The sequence below is a fragment of the Nipponia nippon genome, unplaced genomic scaffold, assembly GCF_047370975.1.
Source record: "Nipponia nippon isolate SJK-2023a ecotype South Korea unplaced genomic scaffold, ASM4737097v1 scaffold_30, whole genome shotgun sequence".
NCBI lineage: Eukaryota > Metazoa > Chordata > Aves > Pelecaniformes > Threskiornithidae > Nipponia > Nipponia nippon.
In genome coordinates, this window is record NW_028262348.1 from 4,273,123 (window position 1) to 4,291,138 (window position 18,016).

The 18,016-nt window shown below is 52.9% G+C and overlaps 1 protein-coding gene across 2 annotated transcripts in view; it reads right to left on the reverse strand.

The window, feature by feature from the left end:
- The window catches only part of NOS1 (nitric oxide synthase 1), a 59,023-nt gene that overhangs the window by 12,084 nt on the left and 28,923 nt on the right, over positions 1–18,016 (reverse strand). For both annotated transcript variants that reach the window (XM_087768760.1, XM_087768761.1), the window contains exons 7-23: positions 17,127–17,218; positions 16,413–16,554; positions 15,538–15,677; positions 14,927–15,101; positions 13,715–13,816; positions 12,739–12,933; positions 11,501–11,586; positions 8,422–8,566; positions 7,885–7,989; positions 7,388–7,446; positions 4,375–4,491; positions 3,972–4,146; positions 3,410–3,548; positions 2,546–2,624; positions 1,804–1,997; positions 994–1,163; positions 525–735 (exon numbers count right to left, since the gene is read on the reverse strand). In XM_087768760.1, coding sequence (XP_087624886.1) covers positions 525–735; positions 994–1,163; positions 1,804–1,997; positions 2,546–2,624; positions 3,410–3,548; positions 3,972–4,146; positions 4,375–4,491; positions 7,388–7,446; positions 7,885–7,989; positions 8,422–8,566; positions 11,501–11,586; positions 12,739–12,933; positions 13,715–13,816; positions 14,927–15,101; positions 15,538–15,677; positions 16,413–16,554; positions 17,127–17,218 — 2,326 coding nt within the window. The remainder of the gene's footprint in view (positions 1–524; positions 736–993; positions 1,164–1,803; positions 1,998–2,545; positions 2,625–3,409; positions 3,549–3,971; positions 4,147–4,374; positions 4,492–7,387; positions 7,447–7,884; positions 7,990–8,421; positions 8,567–11,500; positions 11,587–12,738; positions 12,934–13,714; positions 13,817–14,926; positions 15,102–15,537; positions 15,678–16,412; positions 16,555–17,126; positions 17,219–18,016) is intronic.

The following is an 18,016-nucleotide window of genomic DNA, read 5'->3' on the forward strand; positions in this document are numbered from 1 at the left end:
AGGAAGCACCCAATTTCTCTTTGGTCCTTTTTGGCAGAAGCAGCATCATGTTGTAGTGCTTCCAGACATGAGCCCTCCATGGCAGCCCTAGATGAATGGCCAGTGTGTCCTGCCTGCTGCAGGGGTGACGGGGCTGTGTCCGTCTACACCATAACCAGGGCTGCTTGGACACATCACTGTTTGCACAGGTACAGAGATCTGGCTAGTTGTGGCAATGTGGACTTTGGTGTGGGCAAGCAAATGATCCCACGTGGAGCTTGGAGCCACTGTGACTGGTCTGTTGCTGGTACCTGACCCAGATCTTGGCATCTCTGCAATACACTGCCCTTTGATGGACGGCCATTCTCCATAACATGGGACAGCAGTGTCATGGGTTGAAGGAATCTAGTCACTGCAGCAGGTAGAAAGGCTTTAAAACAACATCTCTCTGCCAAATTCCTTGTGGTGTTGCCCATGTGCTAATGCTTTTTCCCTGCTCTCCACACCAAGCCTGTCTCCACTGACCCCCTGCATAAGCATGGTACCTCTCGTGCGATAGGAGACCACTGCCACGGTGAGGTGGACCTCGCCTGGGTACATCTCTGGGGAGGAACTGATGGAGTAGTAGCGCGGTTGGAGGAGGGGGAGCTGTGTGAGCAGCAGCGTGGAGGGCATCTGCACTGAGGGGAACTCCTCCAGCACCTCCACAATGGTAGGGTTCTTGGACCACTTCCATTCCTCGTACTCCTGCAAGCCCTGCAGCCAGGGAAAGAGGGAGGGAGGGAGGGAGGGAGGAGAGCGCTGCAGCATCGACCTCTTCCAAGCCAGGTGCCTCTACCGATATCCCACCAGGCCTACGGCAAAGCTGGGGTGGGTGGCAGTGAAGGCAGGCAGGAGGAGCTCTGCTGTCACAGGTAGAGACTCAGCCTAACCACAGTGTGGGATGAAAATGCCCTGGGGTTGTGGTTGTCCTCAGAGCCTTGAGGAACCTGGGCTTGGGGTCTGAGGCTTTACCTTGCTAAGGACCTGCAGACGTTTCTTCTCCTTGTCACTGGTGGCCAACAAAGCAAACTGCTGCAGCAGCAGGGGTGTGGGAGGGGTGGTGATGTCCAAATAGTACTTAAACGCCTGGAAGATGGTGCATGGTGGGACACGGTTCTCGTCTGTCCAGTTACTGATGACACCTGCCAGGAGGGAATTCAGCACAACCATGGGATCAGCTGAGCATAGGAGCCAAGGTGGACAAATCCTTGCTTTCATTCCCTCTTATCAGCTCTGGGACAGTGAATGATGAAGAGCTGGAAAGAAGAGTCAATGAGATATCCTCATGCTACAAGTGAGATGCTGTACAATGAGCACAAATATGAGTCTGATACACCACTACCTTCAGCCCCAGTCACTCTGAGTTAATACTGTTTTCCATCTCCTGTTACACTGTGCATGGCAGTAGGGTACCAGACTTATCCCGAAATACAGTCTTGGGATGGTCCATCAAGATCCCTTAACTCTTCTTTCCAGTCCTAGACATTGCTCTTTCCATGACAATATAAACACCTTTAATTTTTCTGAAAAACAAGGAAACGTCTTCTCCCCAGGGCCCTGCTCATCCTTCAAACCCTTGCTCTACACCTCAGATGCAGATAAGCAATGGCTCTGGGCAGAGGAAGGTTGAAGGAGGTGCTCCGAATCCAGGCAAATGCACCACTGAGATGGGAAATTATTTCTCCTGGGGGCCACCTACCTCCCCAAGGAGCTACAAGAACTGCTCCAAGGGATGGGTGAGGAGGAGAGAGGCCACCTCTACGTAGAGGTGGCCCTGGTTACCTAGAGCTGTGTTCCTCTCCTCCAGGAGCTCCACCTTCACCAGCTGGTTGGCCGGAGGGGCATCTTCAAGCCTGTCGATCAGGGCATTGACCAAGTCTTCATGGTTCCCTGGAAAAACGCCCAAGTGGTCCCCAGGCAGGTACTGCAGTTCCTGGTGCCCGTTGGTGTGGAGGCGCAGGAAAATTGTCGAGCGGCTATAGGGAAAGGAGAAAAAGCACCGTGTGTTTTGGGGGATTCCCTCAGGGAGTTGCTGAGCTCTGGCCTCAAGAGCCGCTGGGTGTGCTGGGCAGTGGTGGCATGTCCAGGCCCTGGTGCCCTGCTGAGCATGTCGCCAAAGTCGCAGCAGGGAGCTAGAAAGGACACGGCAGTGTCCACCGCCCCTCACTGCTGACTCACCCTCAGGGACTTTTTAAAAGGGAAAATCAGTTTAACCTCTTGCTTCAGCAATTTTATCCTTTCTTTGCATGCACCCTGCCACTCCACAAGCGCTGCCACCCATCTTCTCATCCTTACAGGCAGCAGGTTAAGTTATGTAGCGGCAGAGATTTCAGTGTATAAGAAGGCAGGAAACACCCTTCACTGGGTTCACATGGCTTCCAGCCTTGGCGATGATTTGCACAAAGCTGGTATCCATGGGACGTTCAGGGGTCAAGGGATATTTGCAGCACTGCGTGCATGGATGCTTGGGTGCACCACGAGTACATGCAGCTCCCACAGGTCCCGGGGCAGCTGCATCTCCTACCTGGACTTTGGGCTCTGCAGGTTCTGGCGTGTGATAAGCCGGGCTGCATAGACGCGTTTTTTGTGGATGCTGTACAATCCTGCGGAGGAGAAGAGCCAGTGAAGCAACGCAGCAGAGTGCGGCCAAGGCAGACAGCTTCTGGCTTTTGCAGGGCTGTAAGCTGCCATGGTGGGTTCAGCCCTTTGGACTGGAGCTGGCTGATGCCAGCTGCAGCAAGCAGACCATCAGCTTGATCACCCTCCTGCCCCCATCTCCTTCAAAGCTTCAGCGAGCCTGGGGCATCAGAAACCCCATGGGGGAATCAAACACGTGTCCCTTTTGTTAGTGACTGAGGAGGGCCCCAAAACCACCCGCACGAGGCGCGGGGACGTGCCCTCACGTGCAGGCATGCACCTCTCGCTGCCAGTACCACCTGGCTGGTAGCAAAGAGCCTGAATTTGGGAAGAGCTAAGCCAGTGCGGCAGATCATCAGCTGCAGGAGCCGTGCTGAGGGGCCAGGTGTCGGTGGGCTGGACCTGCCATTGCACCGCAACGCTCAGCGGAGCAGCATTTGGACAAAGCAAGCTTGGAAAGCTCCCAGGTTTCCAGCTCTTTGCTTCAAAAAATGGGGTCAGGAGGAGGGAGATCAGATCATATACCAACATCTCTGTTACAGATACAGACAGGGACCAGCCAGAGGGGCCTGAGACCATCACAAACTGCTCCTTGGGCATGTGATGGCGGGGAAAGGCAAGATGAAATGCTGGGAATTTAACACAGAATAAGGAAGGAGATTTGACCCCTTTGCCCCCACTTGAGCCCGCTATGTCTTCTCCTCCACCTGCCCCACGCCTGGAGCCCTCTGGGGTGACCCCGTCTTAATACCTTGTGTGAGTTCCGGGGCTTCAGCCACGTAGGTCAGGCGAAACTTGCTCCTCTTCCAGCTCCGGTCGTTGCTGATGAGGGAGTTGTTTGCTTTCTCGATGTTGACGTCGTCCCCCACACAGAACACGTCGCACGCTGCCTGCAGCACGCACCAGGCTCTCAGGCATCTCCCTGCTGCCCCTGGGCTTTCCGACCAAGCCCCATGACTCCCCTTGTCCCACCCACCTCAGCCAATACATGGAGGACATACACATGCACACCCCAATGGTGGAGGGCTGTACCGGTGGCCAGGGGCATATCTCGTGGTGCCCTCCTCCCCCAGGCATCTGGGATAATGCAGGAATTCAATGTAGCGTTCACTCTTTGGCAGTCAGCACAAACCAGAGTGTCAGCTCCACCAAAATGTGGACAACGTCTTTATTGTGGGCCAGGGTGATGGATGGGTGTCCCAGTGTAGGGAAGGAGAAGCTGGGTTTTGAGCCAGCTCTAACCAGCAGCTTTGCTCTGTCCCTGTGTCCTTCTACCCCCTGCTCCTCCCTGGAGCACAAGGGAAGCGGGTTACCTTGAAGACCTTCTTGGCCCAGGTCCTGAAGGACTCCTCTTGGCCACAGAGCTCATCCCCTTCTCCCATGCGGAGGATCCGCTCTCCACCCAGCTCCTCCAGGAGAGTGTCCACCGCCCGGGCAAAGGCGCAGAAATGGGGGTAAGCACGGGACCCCAGCCCAAACACGGAGAACCTACGGAGATGTGACACAGCTGTGGCTACCGAGCTGGGAGGGACACCGATATCTCCCCCTGCCACACCACCATGGACAACATCAGCATGAGGGAGCGTGGAGGGATCTGCGCATTGCAAAAATACATCATGTGTTAGGTAAGAGCTGCGGCAGGAGAAAGAGGCTCTCTGCAGCACCAGCTCCAGCTCTGTCCCAAGAAACTGCTGCCTCCCACCCTGTCCTATTTACCTGACATTAGCCAGGGGCCCCGTGCTTTCAAAGTTGTCCCTGGAGTCAGGGCCATCGCTTGAGGATTTCCGTGCATCCGAGTAAGAGGAGACGCTGTTGAAACGGACCTTGTAGCTCCTGCAAACAGCAACAACATCAAGTACTAGAGTGGTGATAAATGTGCGTGTGGTTCCCACCAGGCTGCGTGCTCAGAGGGGACTGGATTGTGAAGGAGACCAAACCAGAGCAGGGTCAAGCTCAGGGCTCAATATTTCATGAGCAGGCACCATGATCAGTGGCTAGAGCAGAGAAATGTGCTCCTATATGCCATAGCAGCCCATATGTTTCATCCCCCCAGCTGGACCTGGTCTGCTCCATGGGGTCCTCCAGTCACATCCCAGTGGGTTGACTCAGGTGTTGGCCACCACATTGTCCCCAGCGGTGCAGAGCTGACAGGACCTTCAGCTTTACCTGTCCTTCCCTGGTTGCACACAAGGTCGGGTATATGTCTGAACAGATATTCTGAAGGTTTTTTCATTCATGGGAAATAAAACAAAAAAAAAAGCAGTGAGAGAAGAGGGGATGAGGAGGGGGAGGGGGAGTGGAGAAAAAAATCTGACAACAGCAGAAGTATTTCTGAATTGAACCATCTTCAAAAATTGCTCTACACAAGAGTTTCTAAATATACTGCCAGAGCAATGAAGCAGTAGTGTGTGGATGAGTCACAGCAGACCTCCTGCACCCAGCACACCACGCAGAGGAGACAACCCTTGAGCAAAATAACTGCCAGGGTCGTAGAGCCCTGTGCTCCACCTCTGCTCCGGAGCCTCCTCTTTTCTGCCCAGACCTCTCATGCTATTCTGCTTCCCTCCATCTGGATGGACCCACTTTTTTCTCTGCTGTCCCTGGGCCATGTCCTCACCCCGGGTTACGTGGTGAAGGCAGGGCAGCACAGCCCACCAGTTTAGATGGGCATGAAGCTCACATTCCCCACTTGGGTGCTGGGCCCAGGGTCGGGGCACCAGCAGCTTTTGCTGAAATGAATAGGTCCTTGTGGCAGGGGAATGACTGTTGAAGGATGGGCTGCATTTGAACAGTGGGTCCTTAAATAGGAATGGCTTATGAATGCTTCTGAAAACCCTTGGAAAGCCCTTGCTGTAAGACAGAAGGAACCAAACATACAACCATAGCAAAACCCCTGGGCTGTGGTCTGAGAGCTACGACCGCAGTGCCTTGGCAGGCTCCTTGAGACACTGTGCCTTAGAGAGGCCACCGATCCCCACCCTGCGGGGTCTCAGCCACCCTCAGCATCCCCAGGTGGACACAGAGCTGGGAGTCCATGGGGTGCGTGGGCAGAAGCTGCTGTATCCAGCCCTTTCCTACAGACGCCAGGCTGACCCTGCCCTTCTTCCCCAGATGGTTTCTTCCAGGCCATTTTTTCTCATTCCAAAAGCTTTTTTTCATGCTTAACGTCAGCATCTCTTCCTACCATCCAGAGCCATGACCTCTTGGCCTGTCCCGGGGGGGCCACGGGGAGTAATTTATTCCCTCTGCCTCTGCAGTCACCTTTTTTGTATGTGAAGTCTGCTACCGCACTGCATTTCTGTCTCTTCTCCAGATAAAATAGCTCTCACCCTTTTGATCTGTCCTCGCAGGTCACTGTTTCCAGCACTCTGACCACTTTTGCTGTCAGGTAACCAAGCCACAAGCTGTCCTGCCTCTTAGAAACTCCTGCCAGTCCCTTAAATTACATTTAGAGGAGACTGGGACAGCCAGCACTGAGCTCAGATGCTTTTGATCTCATCAAATCTGCCTGGCTTGCCACAGGTGGCACCTCTGCACCCAACCCAACATTGTACCAACCCAGTCCCAAAAAGTGAAGATCTTTGGAGTAAGAACCACATGCAAAATGGCCCTTCTCCATCCAGACACCTCCAGGACAGCCTGCACGTCCCATTTTGTCAGCTGTCCCCATTAAGGCACGAGGCCATTAGAAACCTAATGGGTTTTCGGCTCGTGAGCCCTGCAGGGATCCATCAGATGACTTGGCTGCACAGCAAGGAGACCACTTCAGGGCTGCTGCGTTGCCAGCAGCGGAGGGGTACAAATCAGTCCCTGCCCTGCCCGGCGGTGTTCACCACCACTCTGCAGCCCCGCCGGCACTGCTCTGCGCTGCCCAAGCAGAAAGTCGGGGCGGTTAAATTGCACTGCATCATTGGCCGGTGCTAATTCTGCCTTAATTAAGGAGCAGCCTTTTGGCAGTTGCGAGCATCGCTGTGTTAACTCAGGAGAGACTCCAGAGCAGAGCAGTGTCCCAGTTAAGTGAAATATATTGTACTTAATAGCTAAAATAATAGGAGGCCCCAAGTGATTAACACTTTGCTGGCTGCCCTCACTTCCCAGCCTCTGGGATGTGCACTGAGATGCTCCAGACTCATCTTCCACCAATGGGGGATTTTCTAAAATCCCAGACCCTGTCTTCAAGCTACCAGTTCCAGACTCACTGTTATAAACATCACAGCCGGAATTTATAACAGCTCTTATTTTCCCTAGAAATATTTTCACATGATGCAAGAAGTTAAATCTGGTTCTCAAGTCCTCCCCCACCTACAACCACATAGCTGGGAATTCCTTTCTACCTCCAAGTCTTACTATTTTCGTGTCTCCTGGACAGCCCCAGCTCTCAGATTTGATGATTTTGGGGGAATTTCTGCTTTTATTTGTTTTTTTCATAGATGCCTGCCTCTTACAGCTGAAGAGAGAAGCTTTAAAATGCCAGCCCAGGGAATGACAAGCTGGAGTCCACAGGCATGCCTGACTCAGTGCTTTTGTCCTCCCTGGGACCTCTACCCGCTCCATCCCCTGGTTCTCCAGGCAGGTCCCATCCCTTGGACCTTTGCAAACTTGAAACCTGCATAGGGATTTCACATTCCCTTCTGAGAGGAGGAAAGCAGAGAAGCAGGCTGTCCCGGCTGCAGGGCTGCCTGCTTGCTGGGGTTGTGATGGGGAGGGGAGGGTTTTGGGGTGCTCTTACTTCCTCTCCTCCAGGTTGGAGTTGGGATTCTTCATCTCCATCAATGCGCAGCCAAATTTCTACAGAGAAGAAATAAAAAAAGGCCGTCAGTTTTGCCAGTCTCTGCAGGAAACGAAGCTGTGACCAAAGCCTGGGCTGCGGCTCTGCTCTCTGCTTGCTGTTCCCAGCAGCCTGCAACGCTGTTGTACAGGGCTGGATGAGGTCGTAGCTCCCCAGCCAAGGGGCTGGCACCTTTTGCGTGACCCTGACATGAGTTGTACAGGATGAATTTAGCAACAGGTTAGTTACTTGTCTCACAGCAGGGAATAAGTAGATATCCCTATTTCAGAGCAGGCTGGAGGCAGGCAAGCACAGCAGCAGGTTATCACCCAGAACCTGGACCTGTTTTGGGATTCCAGCTCAGGCTGAGCAAAAAGAGGACGCTCTTCCCTGTTCCCCACCATCTCTCTTCCGCCCGTGTCCCTGCCGTAGGCACCCGTCCCTGTGCTCTGTCCTACCTCTCCATTCTCGGGTGGGTCTCCATTGCCAAATGTGCTTGTGACCACCAGGACCATGGTTTCATGCTCTAGGTGCACAATGTCATACTCGTCCATGGACATCACCTGGGAGCAACAGAGACATTAGCAAGAGGCCCTTGGTGGGGAGCTCTACCACCAGCCAGTCTGCTGGGATGGACCCCAGTCCTCCTGGGGATGGGAGCAGCATCTCCTCGCTGACTCCATGCCAGTGCACTGGCAGAGATCTCCGCACAGGGAGGATGAGAATAAGAGCCTCAAGGGACATGGACAAACCATGGGGCTACCAGCTGAGAGGCAGAAGACAAATGTATGCCACAATGCAGGAGCATTAACTGGAAATGCTATTCGTGTGCAGGCTTCAATCCAGACCCAGAAGGATTCTGGGAGCTTCTGAAGACCCTTGGCAGCTGGGAAGCTCCACATGCGTTGAGCCATGTGTTTTCCAACAGCCACGTATTTCCTTGGGCCACCCAGACGCACACATAATCTTGCAGAGGCTGGGAGCTAGTACAATACCTTGGCATCGAAAGCGTGCTTGAAGATTTCACACAGAGTTTTTGCATAGACCTGCGACTTCCCTGTTTCAGTGGCGTACAGGATGGTCGCTTTGACCCTCTTGGCCATGGCCTGTCCCATCAGCTTGGCTGAGAACTTCACAGCCCTAGGAAGCAAGAATAAGTCCTGGTAAGAGAGCTTGCTTCCTTGTCAGTGCCTCTAGCCCGGACTATTCACACCATTTTATTTATTATTAAATGAACAGCCTGTCTTAAAAACTTGCAGCGTCACTTTTTTTGTTGTTATATGCCAAACAGGGAAGCTATGGAAGAGCGTGCTTGTCTTAACTTGTCAGAGAGGAAGACTGGACGGGGAAGTTTGAAAACAGAGCTGAAATACCTGAATGGGTGTAAGGAGGAAAATGTTAAACCAGGTGTGGAGGTGGTCTTTCTGCAGGGACAGAGAAGCAGAAGAAGAATCAGGGGCAGCAGTCGCTGAAAGCAGCAATGGGATAACCTCAAAGGAAAAGCTGGAGACCAACCAGAGCCCAAGCCACGGGAGGAATGGTGGCTTGTCCATGTCTTCATGTCTTTAAATCCTATCTGGCTGCCTTTCTGCAGGAGGTGTCCTCGCCAAGCAGAAGCGCCTGAGCTCTGCACATCACACACAAAGCCCCGAGACACTGAGAAGGTCAGACGAGGTTGTCTGTAGTCCCTTTGATTTGCACTCCAGCAATGCTATGAACTTTACTCAGAGGAACAGCCCTCCTGAGGCTGAGAGGTTGCACATTTATTTGAGCGTTTGCAGGGCTGCGTCTAGCCGGCTGCCTCCTGTGGCTGCAATCGTGACTGGATGCATTTGCTCCAGTTTTCCCCACTGGCTCTGCTCTGACAGCAGGGCAGAGGGGCCCTGAGAGGTCACTGGCCTCAGTGATGCAGCACTAGAAACACTGGCTCCTTGTCCATGCTAACACTGCTGGATGGGTTGGCATCAGTGGGAGCACAGCGATGGGGGACAAGGGAGGCTATCATCAGCCAGCTTTGGGTTGCACGGTGGGGCAGCAAGCCCAGTGTGACAAGTTTATTATTTTAAGGCCATTCGTGATCACGGAATTTGGACATCAACATTATTTTTCCTAAGTGCAGAATATTTTCACCTTTTCTAAATGGACCATCGAGCCTTTAAGTGGGGCCACCAGAAAGGCAGGTTTGGATTTAGCTTGATGTATTGCGATAGGGAAGGGGCAGTTTTCGAGGGGCTGAGAGAGCACAAAGCACCTCTGTGGCCTTTGCAAGCACAAGGGCTGCTTGACTCACTTTGACGGGGTGATCAGCCCCTGCCCCAGGTGATCAAGTTCAGCAGGACTCCTGCACCCCCTTCAGATGAGCTATGGGGAACAGAGATTGCAGCTGGACTGGTTACACTGGCAGGAGAAGGGAAGCCCAGCTCCCCCCTGCTCCTCCTGCCAGGGAGGGAAGAAATGCTTTAGGTTTGGAAAATCACTTGGGGAAAAAAAAAGGGGGGGGGCAAGAAGAAGTTGAAACCCCAGCAGGCTGGTATGTCCTGGCTCCTCCGGGCAGCTCCCTCCATGTTGAAGTCAGCTTCAGGAGCATTTATATTTGCTGCTATACAATCACTCCTCAGCATTGTTCTGCATATTAAAGTTTCGCCTTTGCTTTCCCATGACAGTAGTGTCTCCTGGCCCCCGGGGAGGGAAGGGGCAGGATGGGCAGGGGCTGCAGGTTTGAATGCTCTGATTTGGCCAGAACCAGCACAGCCTGTCTGAGCAGGCAGCAAGATCGTGCTGCGACCAGTACCAAGTGCAACACTCAGGACTGCTGGGCTCAGTCTGCCACTTGTTCAGCTGATTATCTCAGATCCAGGCAGGATTAATGGTGAATTAGAAAAAAAATTCCTCCCCCCTACATCAGGAACAATGGAGATTTTTTTTTTTTAAATTACCCACCATGCTCACATTTTTATAAAATCATTTATCAATTGCGCACACACAAATAAAAGCATTGTTTCTTCTAACTCAATGGCTCAATTAATCTTCCTGCACTCTCCACCAGCCCCGGGCTGCAGCCCAGACCCGGGCAGCAGTGTCAGCCTAAGGAGCACATTCATCAGCTGCTGATCGCGTTTATGGATGCACCATGGAAAATAGCTTACAGAAGCTGACAGCTGAAGAGTGGGAGCAAACTGATAGTAGGGACTCAAGGAAACTGAAGCGTGGGGAGATGCTGTGAACAACACAAGGCCACCTGGCAGCCTGGCCATGGATACCAGGGCAGCCCCAGCCCTCCCCAGTCCTGGTCCAGGGCTCTGCTGCCACAGAGCCAGCAACTCCTACAAGAACCTCTCTGCCAACAGCCCACGGGGGAGGCGTTCAGGCCAGCATCAGCCAAAGGGTCCAAATTACACTTCATTCCTACACCCCTGCTGTCTAGGAGCTTTGGCAGGGGAGAAGGACTTACGTGGCCCATTACTAGGGGTCAAGTGGCCATGAAATGCAAACCTCCACTCGGCCCTGATCCATCTGCTACCTGTAGGGAGATTCCTCATTCCTGTCTCCCTCCTCCTTATAAAGTGGGTGTTTGGAGGTTTAGACACGCGCTGGAGACAAATGCTCCTCAAGCAGCTAAAGAGTCAGTAAGAGACAGAGAAATATGGAGACAAGTTTCATCTCACTTATGCCAGCATGGCCCTGAACAGTGATGAGTGATCTCTCTGCCCCAGGAGGCTGTGAAAGCAGAAAGAGGCGATGTGTCCCCAAGAAGTGAGAAAGCCATTCCTGAGCATTGAAGACCACCTTACTGAAGAATGAACCAGCTTGGGTGAAGACACTATATGCAACATCCAGTATTCACCTGCTCACACACCTTTTGGTGGTCTAATGGGGTGTTCAAAGGACTGCCTGTTTCTCCAAATGTCCCTCTTGGCAGCTAAAGCCTTCAGTGGCCTGAGATCCAGGCTCGCAACCCATCAGTTTGCACACATCCATAGCGTAGCACTATCAAACAGCACAGCAAACAGAGCTGCCCAAAGTCAGGACCAGCCCCAGGCGCTCCAGGGCTTTTCAGAGCCCGCCAGTACTTACTTTGCTAACTTCTTAAAGCCAATGGCCCTCTTCTTGGTAGGCGTCCCATTGACTCCTTTCCAGACGTGGGTGTTCCAGGGGTCCGGCTAGGAGAGAGAAGAGCAGCAGCGACTAATGGGCAGTGCTCAGAGCTTCGAGAAATGCTCTATCCACAGCACTGAGCATTGAATTCCCCTAGTCGCAATGGGGAGGACTAGCTGACCTCTTGGCAGCTCTTGATCTCTTGTATAGGTCCCTGATCCTTGGAGCCCCGTGGGTTTCTTGGGGCAGTTGGGCAATGGAGTATGCAAAGAAAAATTGCAATGTAATAAACCTTGCTGGCTTGTAACAGCACCTGGCCAAATGCCTTCTCACCTCTGAGATGGGCATTACTAGAGCATGGGCAAAAAGAAGGCAGGCAACAGTGGAAGGGGAGAGGTGATGGAAACGCATCCTTCCCCCTCCCCAGCCCACAGGTTTTTTATTTCCTAAGAGGTCCTTTGGGAAGGGGAGGCAGCTGAAGCAAGGAACAAGCACGCAGAAGCTAACTCAGTGCCCTCGCAGGCGGCTGTCTGTAATCATGGCCAGGAACCATCGGGGTTCCTGGTGGATTGGTTATAGAAATGAACAGACTGCTCCTGTTTTGTGATTGTTCCTTAAGGGCTCTTGACTAAAGGTCACATTGTGTGAAAACCAACAGAGCAGGGATGGTTGGCTAACGAGGACGTGTTTGCTTAGGGCCTTTTTTCCCATGGTCTGAAGTGTTAAATACTCCAGCACCAGCGTTTAAGCCCACTACTTGGCCTGCTGGGCAGGAGCCCCCCCCATCAAACTGTTGGATCCCCAAGCTGGCAGGACCCATCCACTCAAACTGCAGGCTGGAGGGATATGGTGACTACCAGGTCATTTCCTCACCTACCCATCAAAGTGCAAAATTAGGCACTTCCAAAGGGAGGAGCTCTGCTTAGTTCCACTTCCAAGAGTAAAAGCTGGAGTCTCAGCTTGTCCCATGTTCCCATGGAGGGGCAAAAAGCCATTGCCCTGGGGAAAGGTGTAACATCCAGGGGTTTATTACACCACATTAGGGGGAATCATGAATTGTACTTGTTCATGGACTTCACTGCCTCAAGGGACAGCTTCTTGATGGGATGAGATGGTGTCCCTCTCCTTCCTGCATCTTCTGAGCTCCAGCTCCCACCCTGCTCTTGGCTATACCTTTGGGCATGCAGCACTGGTGGAAGGTAAGGTGCAGACAGTACCTGGTACTCAAAGGAGGGTGTGAGACGGTAGTTGAGCATTTCCTGATGGAAAACTGGGGTGATGCTGCCAGACATTGGCGGGACAATCCACACCCAGTCAGCAGGACAGCCTCCCCGGCATCGGTACTCGTTCTCCATGTGCTTGATAAAGGACTCGGTGGCTGAGTGGTGATCCACAATGGTCACCTTGTCGCTCTGATGGAGGGAGAAGAGAGCAGAGCCAGCAGTGGTGGGTTAATACTGCCCAGAAGGTGAAAGCCGAGATTTTACATTTGCAGCTGTTTGACTCAAATATGCCTCACTCCCATGGTCTGACAGGACTGTAGCTTTGGAGATGACACCGGGTGGCTGCTGACCCTGGTCTTCCCAAGGAGCACAGGCACCAAGCAATGCCATTTTCCAGGGCTGAGAAGCTGCCCTTGTCCTTCCTGAGTAGATGCGCTATGGGATGGCTGTTCCTCCTGTTATTTGTCATGGGCCAAGCAAAGACTAAGATGGTATGAATGGGATGGAGCATCCCCTGCTCAGCCCCTTGGGGAACTCTTCCATGGCTTGCACAACTCAAGGAGCAGTTCTGATCCAGCTCTGGATCCCAGCTTCCATCCTCTGAAGTTGGGATGCCAAGGACTAGTTTTGCTACTCAACCTTTAAATGCAAGTGAGAGGAGAACCTGGGCCAATTTTTGCCTCATGGATGGCACAGAAGGGCTGGGTCTTGCCCCCTTGGTGCACTCCCTCTGGACCAGCAGAGCTCAGAGGCTGGTACCGATGTCTTTGCAACACCCAGGGCACAGAGATTATTAAATTTCACTGCAGGCTCCTGGAACAGCCCAAAACTAGGAATGCACAGCACAATTTCAGCTGGGTGTATCAGCTGCTGCCATTGTCCTTGGGCAGATATCTCCATCCTTGTCCTATCCAATTCTTGTGTCCCTCAAGCCTGACCCAAACTCAACAGAGTCCTGCTACTCAGGTACCTGGAAGCTGTACAGCACAGCAATGTTGATCTCCACCAGGGCCTGGTCCTTCCACAGCGAAGATGTTTTCCTCATATCCAGATTCATTTTCTTGGCCACTTGCTGTAACAAAACATGGTAGAAGGTGAACACTTTTAATGGCCAAGAACCAAGGACTGAAGATCTCTGCTTGGGGAGGGGAAGCCAGAGCAGGGACCCAGGCTGACACAAGGCACCCGCAGGGCAGGGCAGCACACTTGCAACGAAGGGCTGATGTTTTGCCTTCCTCTGAGAAGATGTGGTCCTGCCTTTTCCTTTCCATGACAGGAGCAAGGCCAGTCTGCCCTCCCTTCCTCCCCCGGGGCACAGGAAGATGACTAAATGCTGCTGAAAAGGGCCATCAAGAGCAATTGCTCTTTGTGGGAGGAGAGGAGATGGGTGGGCCCGTGGGACAGCAGGAGATGGTGGTGATCCATGTCCTGGGAGAAGCAGACCCCCTGCACCCCTTCCCATGCCAGATCCCCTGCTGCTCCCAAATTCTGTTCTTTCTCAGACCATTTCTTCTACCTGGAGTCCTTCCTCCAGACACTATCACAGATGGACACATACACACACACACACTCGCTCTCGCCCCTTTGGTTTTCAAGTGACTGGGGAGGGATGCAGCCCCTCCAAGTAACACAGCATGCCTCTTGGAAGGGCAAAGGAGTCACCCTTGTTGGGTGCAGATCCCCTGCACCAGCACCTCCCCATGGCTTGGCTTTGTCTCTGACTCACCCTGTCTCCAGCGTGGGAAGTCCCTGAGCCATGGCAGAGTGCTCCAGAGGGGCCAGCTGGAGGGTCCCCATGAGCAGGCGTGCCCCTGAGGAGTCACCAAGTGCCTCAGCACCCTCTCAGCCCCTCTACGTCTTCGCACTTGACCTCAATCAAGCACATGACCAGGTGCCTGCTGATCCATAAGATGCATTGAGAAGTCTATGGGGAGCTCAAAAGGCATCGCGCTCACTGATAGAGATACAGCTGGCCCCACTGGACACAAAACTTGCCAGTCCATCACACCCTTGGCCATGTGGCTCCAGGAGAACATAACTGCTCTGTCTAAGGGAGACTTGGATATCCCGTACTCTCCCACCCAAGGCAACACTCTCCCAGTGTCCTGCCTGCTCCCCAGTAACTTCACACACAGCCACTGCACCCCAGGAGTGCCCAGCCTCCTCAAGGAGGGCGAATTACCTCCAGTATGTTGTAGCGAGAGTTGTCACAATAGTCCCGGACCCCAATCTCTGTGCCCATGTACCAGCCGCTGAAGGGGCAGGCAGAAAACTCCAAGCCACCAATCTCGAGGAGCATGTTGGAAACTGCTGGCAAACCATACCACTTCAGGCCCAGGTCCTTAAACCATTCAAACCTGCCAGGATACAACAGGGTTAGGCAACCAGCTGGTCTTCCCCTGCCCAATACAGGCAGGGGAATGGAGGAGGTTACTTTGCTACCAGCCACCAGGCTGAAGGACATGTGAGCAGAATGGTTCCTGGAGGCAATATCTCCCTTAGGGGCTGTTTATGGGGAGAAAGTGATATATCATGAGTGTTACAGAGTGGTGTAAGTCCTGGGAGACTTCAAGGAAAGGGAAACCAGCCCTGAGACAAGCATACAACTTGCTTTGCACCTCCAGGCTTTGCCAGCTTTACATCAGAGTGGAAGGAAGACCTGAAAGAGGGTCTTGGGTAAAGCACCCAAGCCACAACAAGGAAAGGCCAAGCACAGGAGATGGCTTAGGGTGCAACCAGAGGAGCTGAGTCCTGCTGATCCCCTCGAGCAGTTTCAGGCTTACTCTGACTTACTTGGGATGCCGGATGGGCACTTCCAGCACAAGCTCTGGGGGGATTTCGAAGAGCTCTGGGTCATTGCCGTTGGCTTGGAGAAGCAGAGGCAGGATATCGAAACGCCCGTGCGGTGCCTTCCACCCTTGCTGAATGCAAATCTACAGGCAAAACAAAGGTGGGGTTTAGAAGTCCCAGCAGATCACCTGCTCTTCAAGCATTTCAGGCAGGGAGTTGCATGGCACTGAGCAGCATCTCCTGACAGCATCTCTGCTCAGCCCTTACGGTCGAGTAATAACCTCCATCCAAGGGAGCTATGACATGCGGCTGCCTGTCACAGCCAACCCATGGCCATGTAAGGGGGATTTGGGCTGAAAATGAGCCTAGAACTAGATCCCCAGGTAGGATCACAGCTCTGAAAAAGCTTCTTACCCTATTTGTGCCTGTAATGGTGAAGGAGAAAATGGGTGAGAAAAGCAGAGGAGTTTGGGAAGAGCTGAGCAGAGCACTGGCGCTGTGCGGGCAGTGCCAACAGGCAGTGGCAAAAGGCAAATCTCATTTCTGATTCCCACTGGCTCAGGTCAGCAGTAGGCACACATGTCCTCCGGCAGCAATTCCCTCAGCACCACTAAGTGACCCCTTCGCAGCAAAAGCAAAATGAGATAAGAGTCTTTTGGTGCAGCTATGGCCAACTCCTGCATGCATGGCAACAGCTTTTATTCCTGGGAAAATATCCGAGGGCAGGGCAAATCCAGCTTCACTTTGTGGCACTGCAGTGGGTGCAATAAACCCTGCTTGACCCAGCGTGCTCCTCACTCCTGGGATGATCAGAGCTTCTGCATGCCCCCACCAGCCCCATGCCCATAGTGCCCAGGAAGGACGGCTTCAGCTGGTACCTCCGTCAGCTCCACGTTTGCGGGGTCGCCCAGGATAGTGCCGTCAGGCTGCTTGTAGCCAGCGTAGCGGATGAGCTGGGCATTCCAGATGCGGAAGTCGTGCTTGCTGTCCGTCCGCTGCGGGAAGATGGTAATAGCAGATCTGGAAGGAAGAGGCAGCGCTGGTGAATGCTGAGGATGTTGCAAGGACACAGGACAGGGATCAGAGGAATGGCAAAGTGTTGTGGTGGAAAGGTGCTGCCCCTGCCTGCCACCACCCTGTGCACCACCTCTGCTTGTGCCTTGGACAAGCCCCAAACATTTATTATATTTCCTTCACCAGAAGAAGTCATGGCCAGGTGCACTCCAGCTGTGGAATTTGGGGTGTTTCCAGCAATTCAGCTCCAGGCAGAAGCTGGCTGCTAACACAGGGTTTGAGATAGATATGAAGAGCAGTCCGTGCTCTGCATTTAAAGCAGAATATAGCAAAGGAGAAATAATTGGAAAATCTGCCCTTTGAGGTCCCACAGAGAGCAAGAAGAGATATACTTGGACCAGCAGGATGCCTTCCCCTGATATCAGGTCCCTCTAACTCTCCCCAGGACAGGTGCTGGCTACAACCATCCTGTTGTGCAGCGGCTGCTAAAGGAGGCAATGTCAGCAGGGCCCAGAGCTGGGTGGACACACATCCAGAGGCCTTTGGATATAAACCCTGCTGACTCCTTGGTGGCTCACCTGAGGTTTCCTTTGTTGGTGGCATATTTGATGTGGTTGCAGATATAATTGAACATCCCGTGGGCTGTGGTGCAATCCCGGGCATCAAACACCTGAAAGAGTGGAAGCAATTGTGGTGATGCTACAGGATGCTCCAACTCCTAGGGCAGAGCCAAGCAGAAGAAACACAGCACGGGGAAAGCCCTAGAGGCCACCGTGAGTTGTTAGGTATCTAAAGTTCCATCATTATGTGTTCCCTGCCTTTACAACACGTGGATGCCTAATCCAACTGCCCCTTCTGCTTTGGAGAGGTGAGTCATCTGCTGCTCAGGCAAAAACCTCCTCAATCCAGTGCTCTCAACCTGCTGCTGTTCCTGGCTTATCCACCAACAGTTTTGGTTTCTACTCTTTGCCTCTCGTAGATCAAGACTCAAAGCTGAAATAGGACAGGTATCAGTCAGGCCTGAGATCCACTGAGAGGATGGGGAACCATAGAATCCTAAAATGGTTTAACTTGGAAGGAACCTTTAAAGGTCATCTAGTCCAACCCTCCTGCAATCAGCAGGGACATCTTCAACTAGACCAGGTTGCTCAGAGCCTCATCCAACCTGACCTTGAATGTTTCCAGGGATGGGGCATCTACAAAAGGATGGGGAAACCAGGAAAGAGGGTCAACAGGAGCTTTGAAGATAACTTCTTGCAGAAATGGCTCCTCCCAAGTTTCAGATATGCCAAAAGAAACAGTAGAAGAGAAGAGCTGAAGGCTGAGCTGGGAGTGAAGGAGGCCAAGCCTCCTGGCCCCAGGCAGTGCCTATACCCTGTGTGAAGCAGCCACAAGAATTGCTCAGCAGCACTTGAGCTGTGCTCCAGGTTACAGAGGGAGACATCATCTCCGTACCAAGGGATTCCAC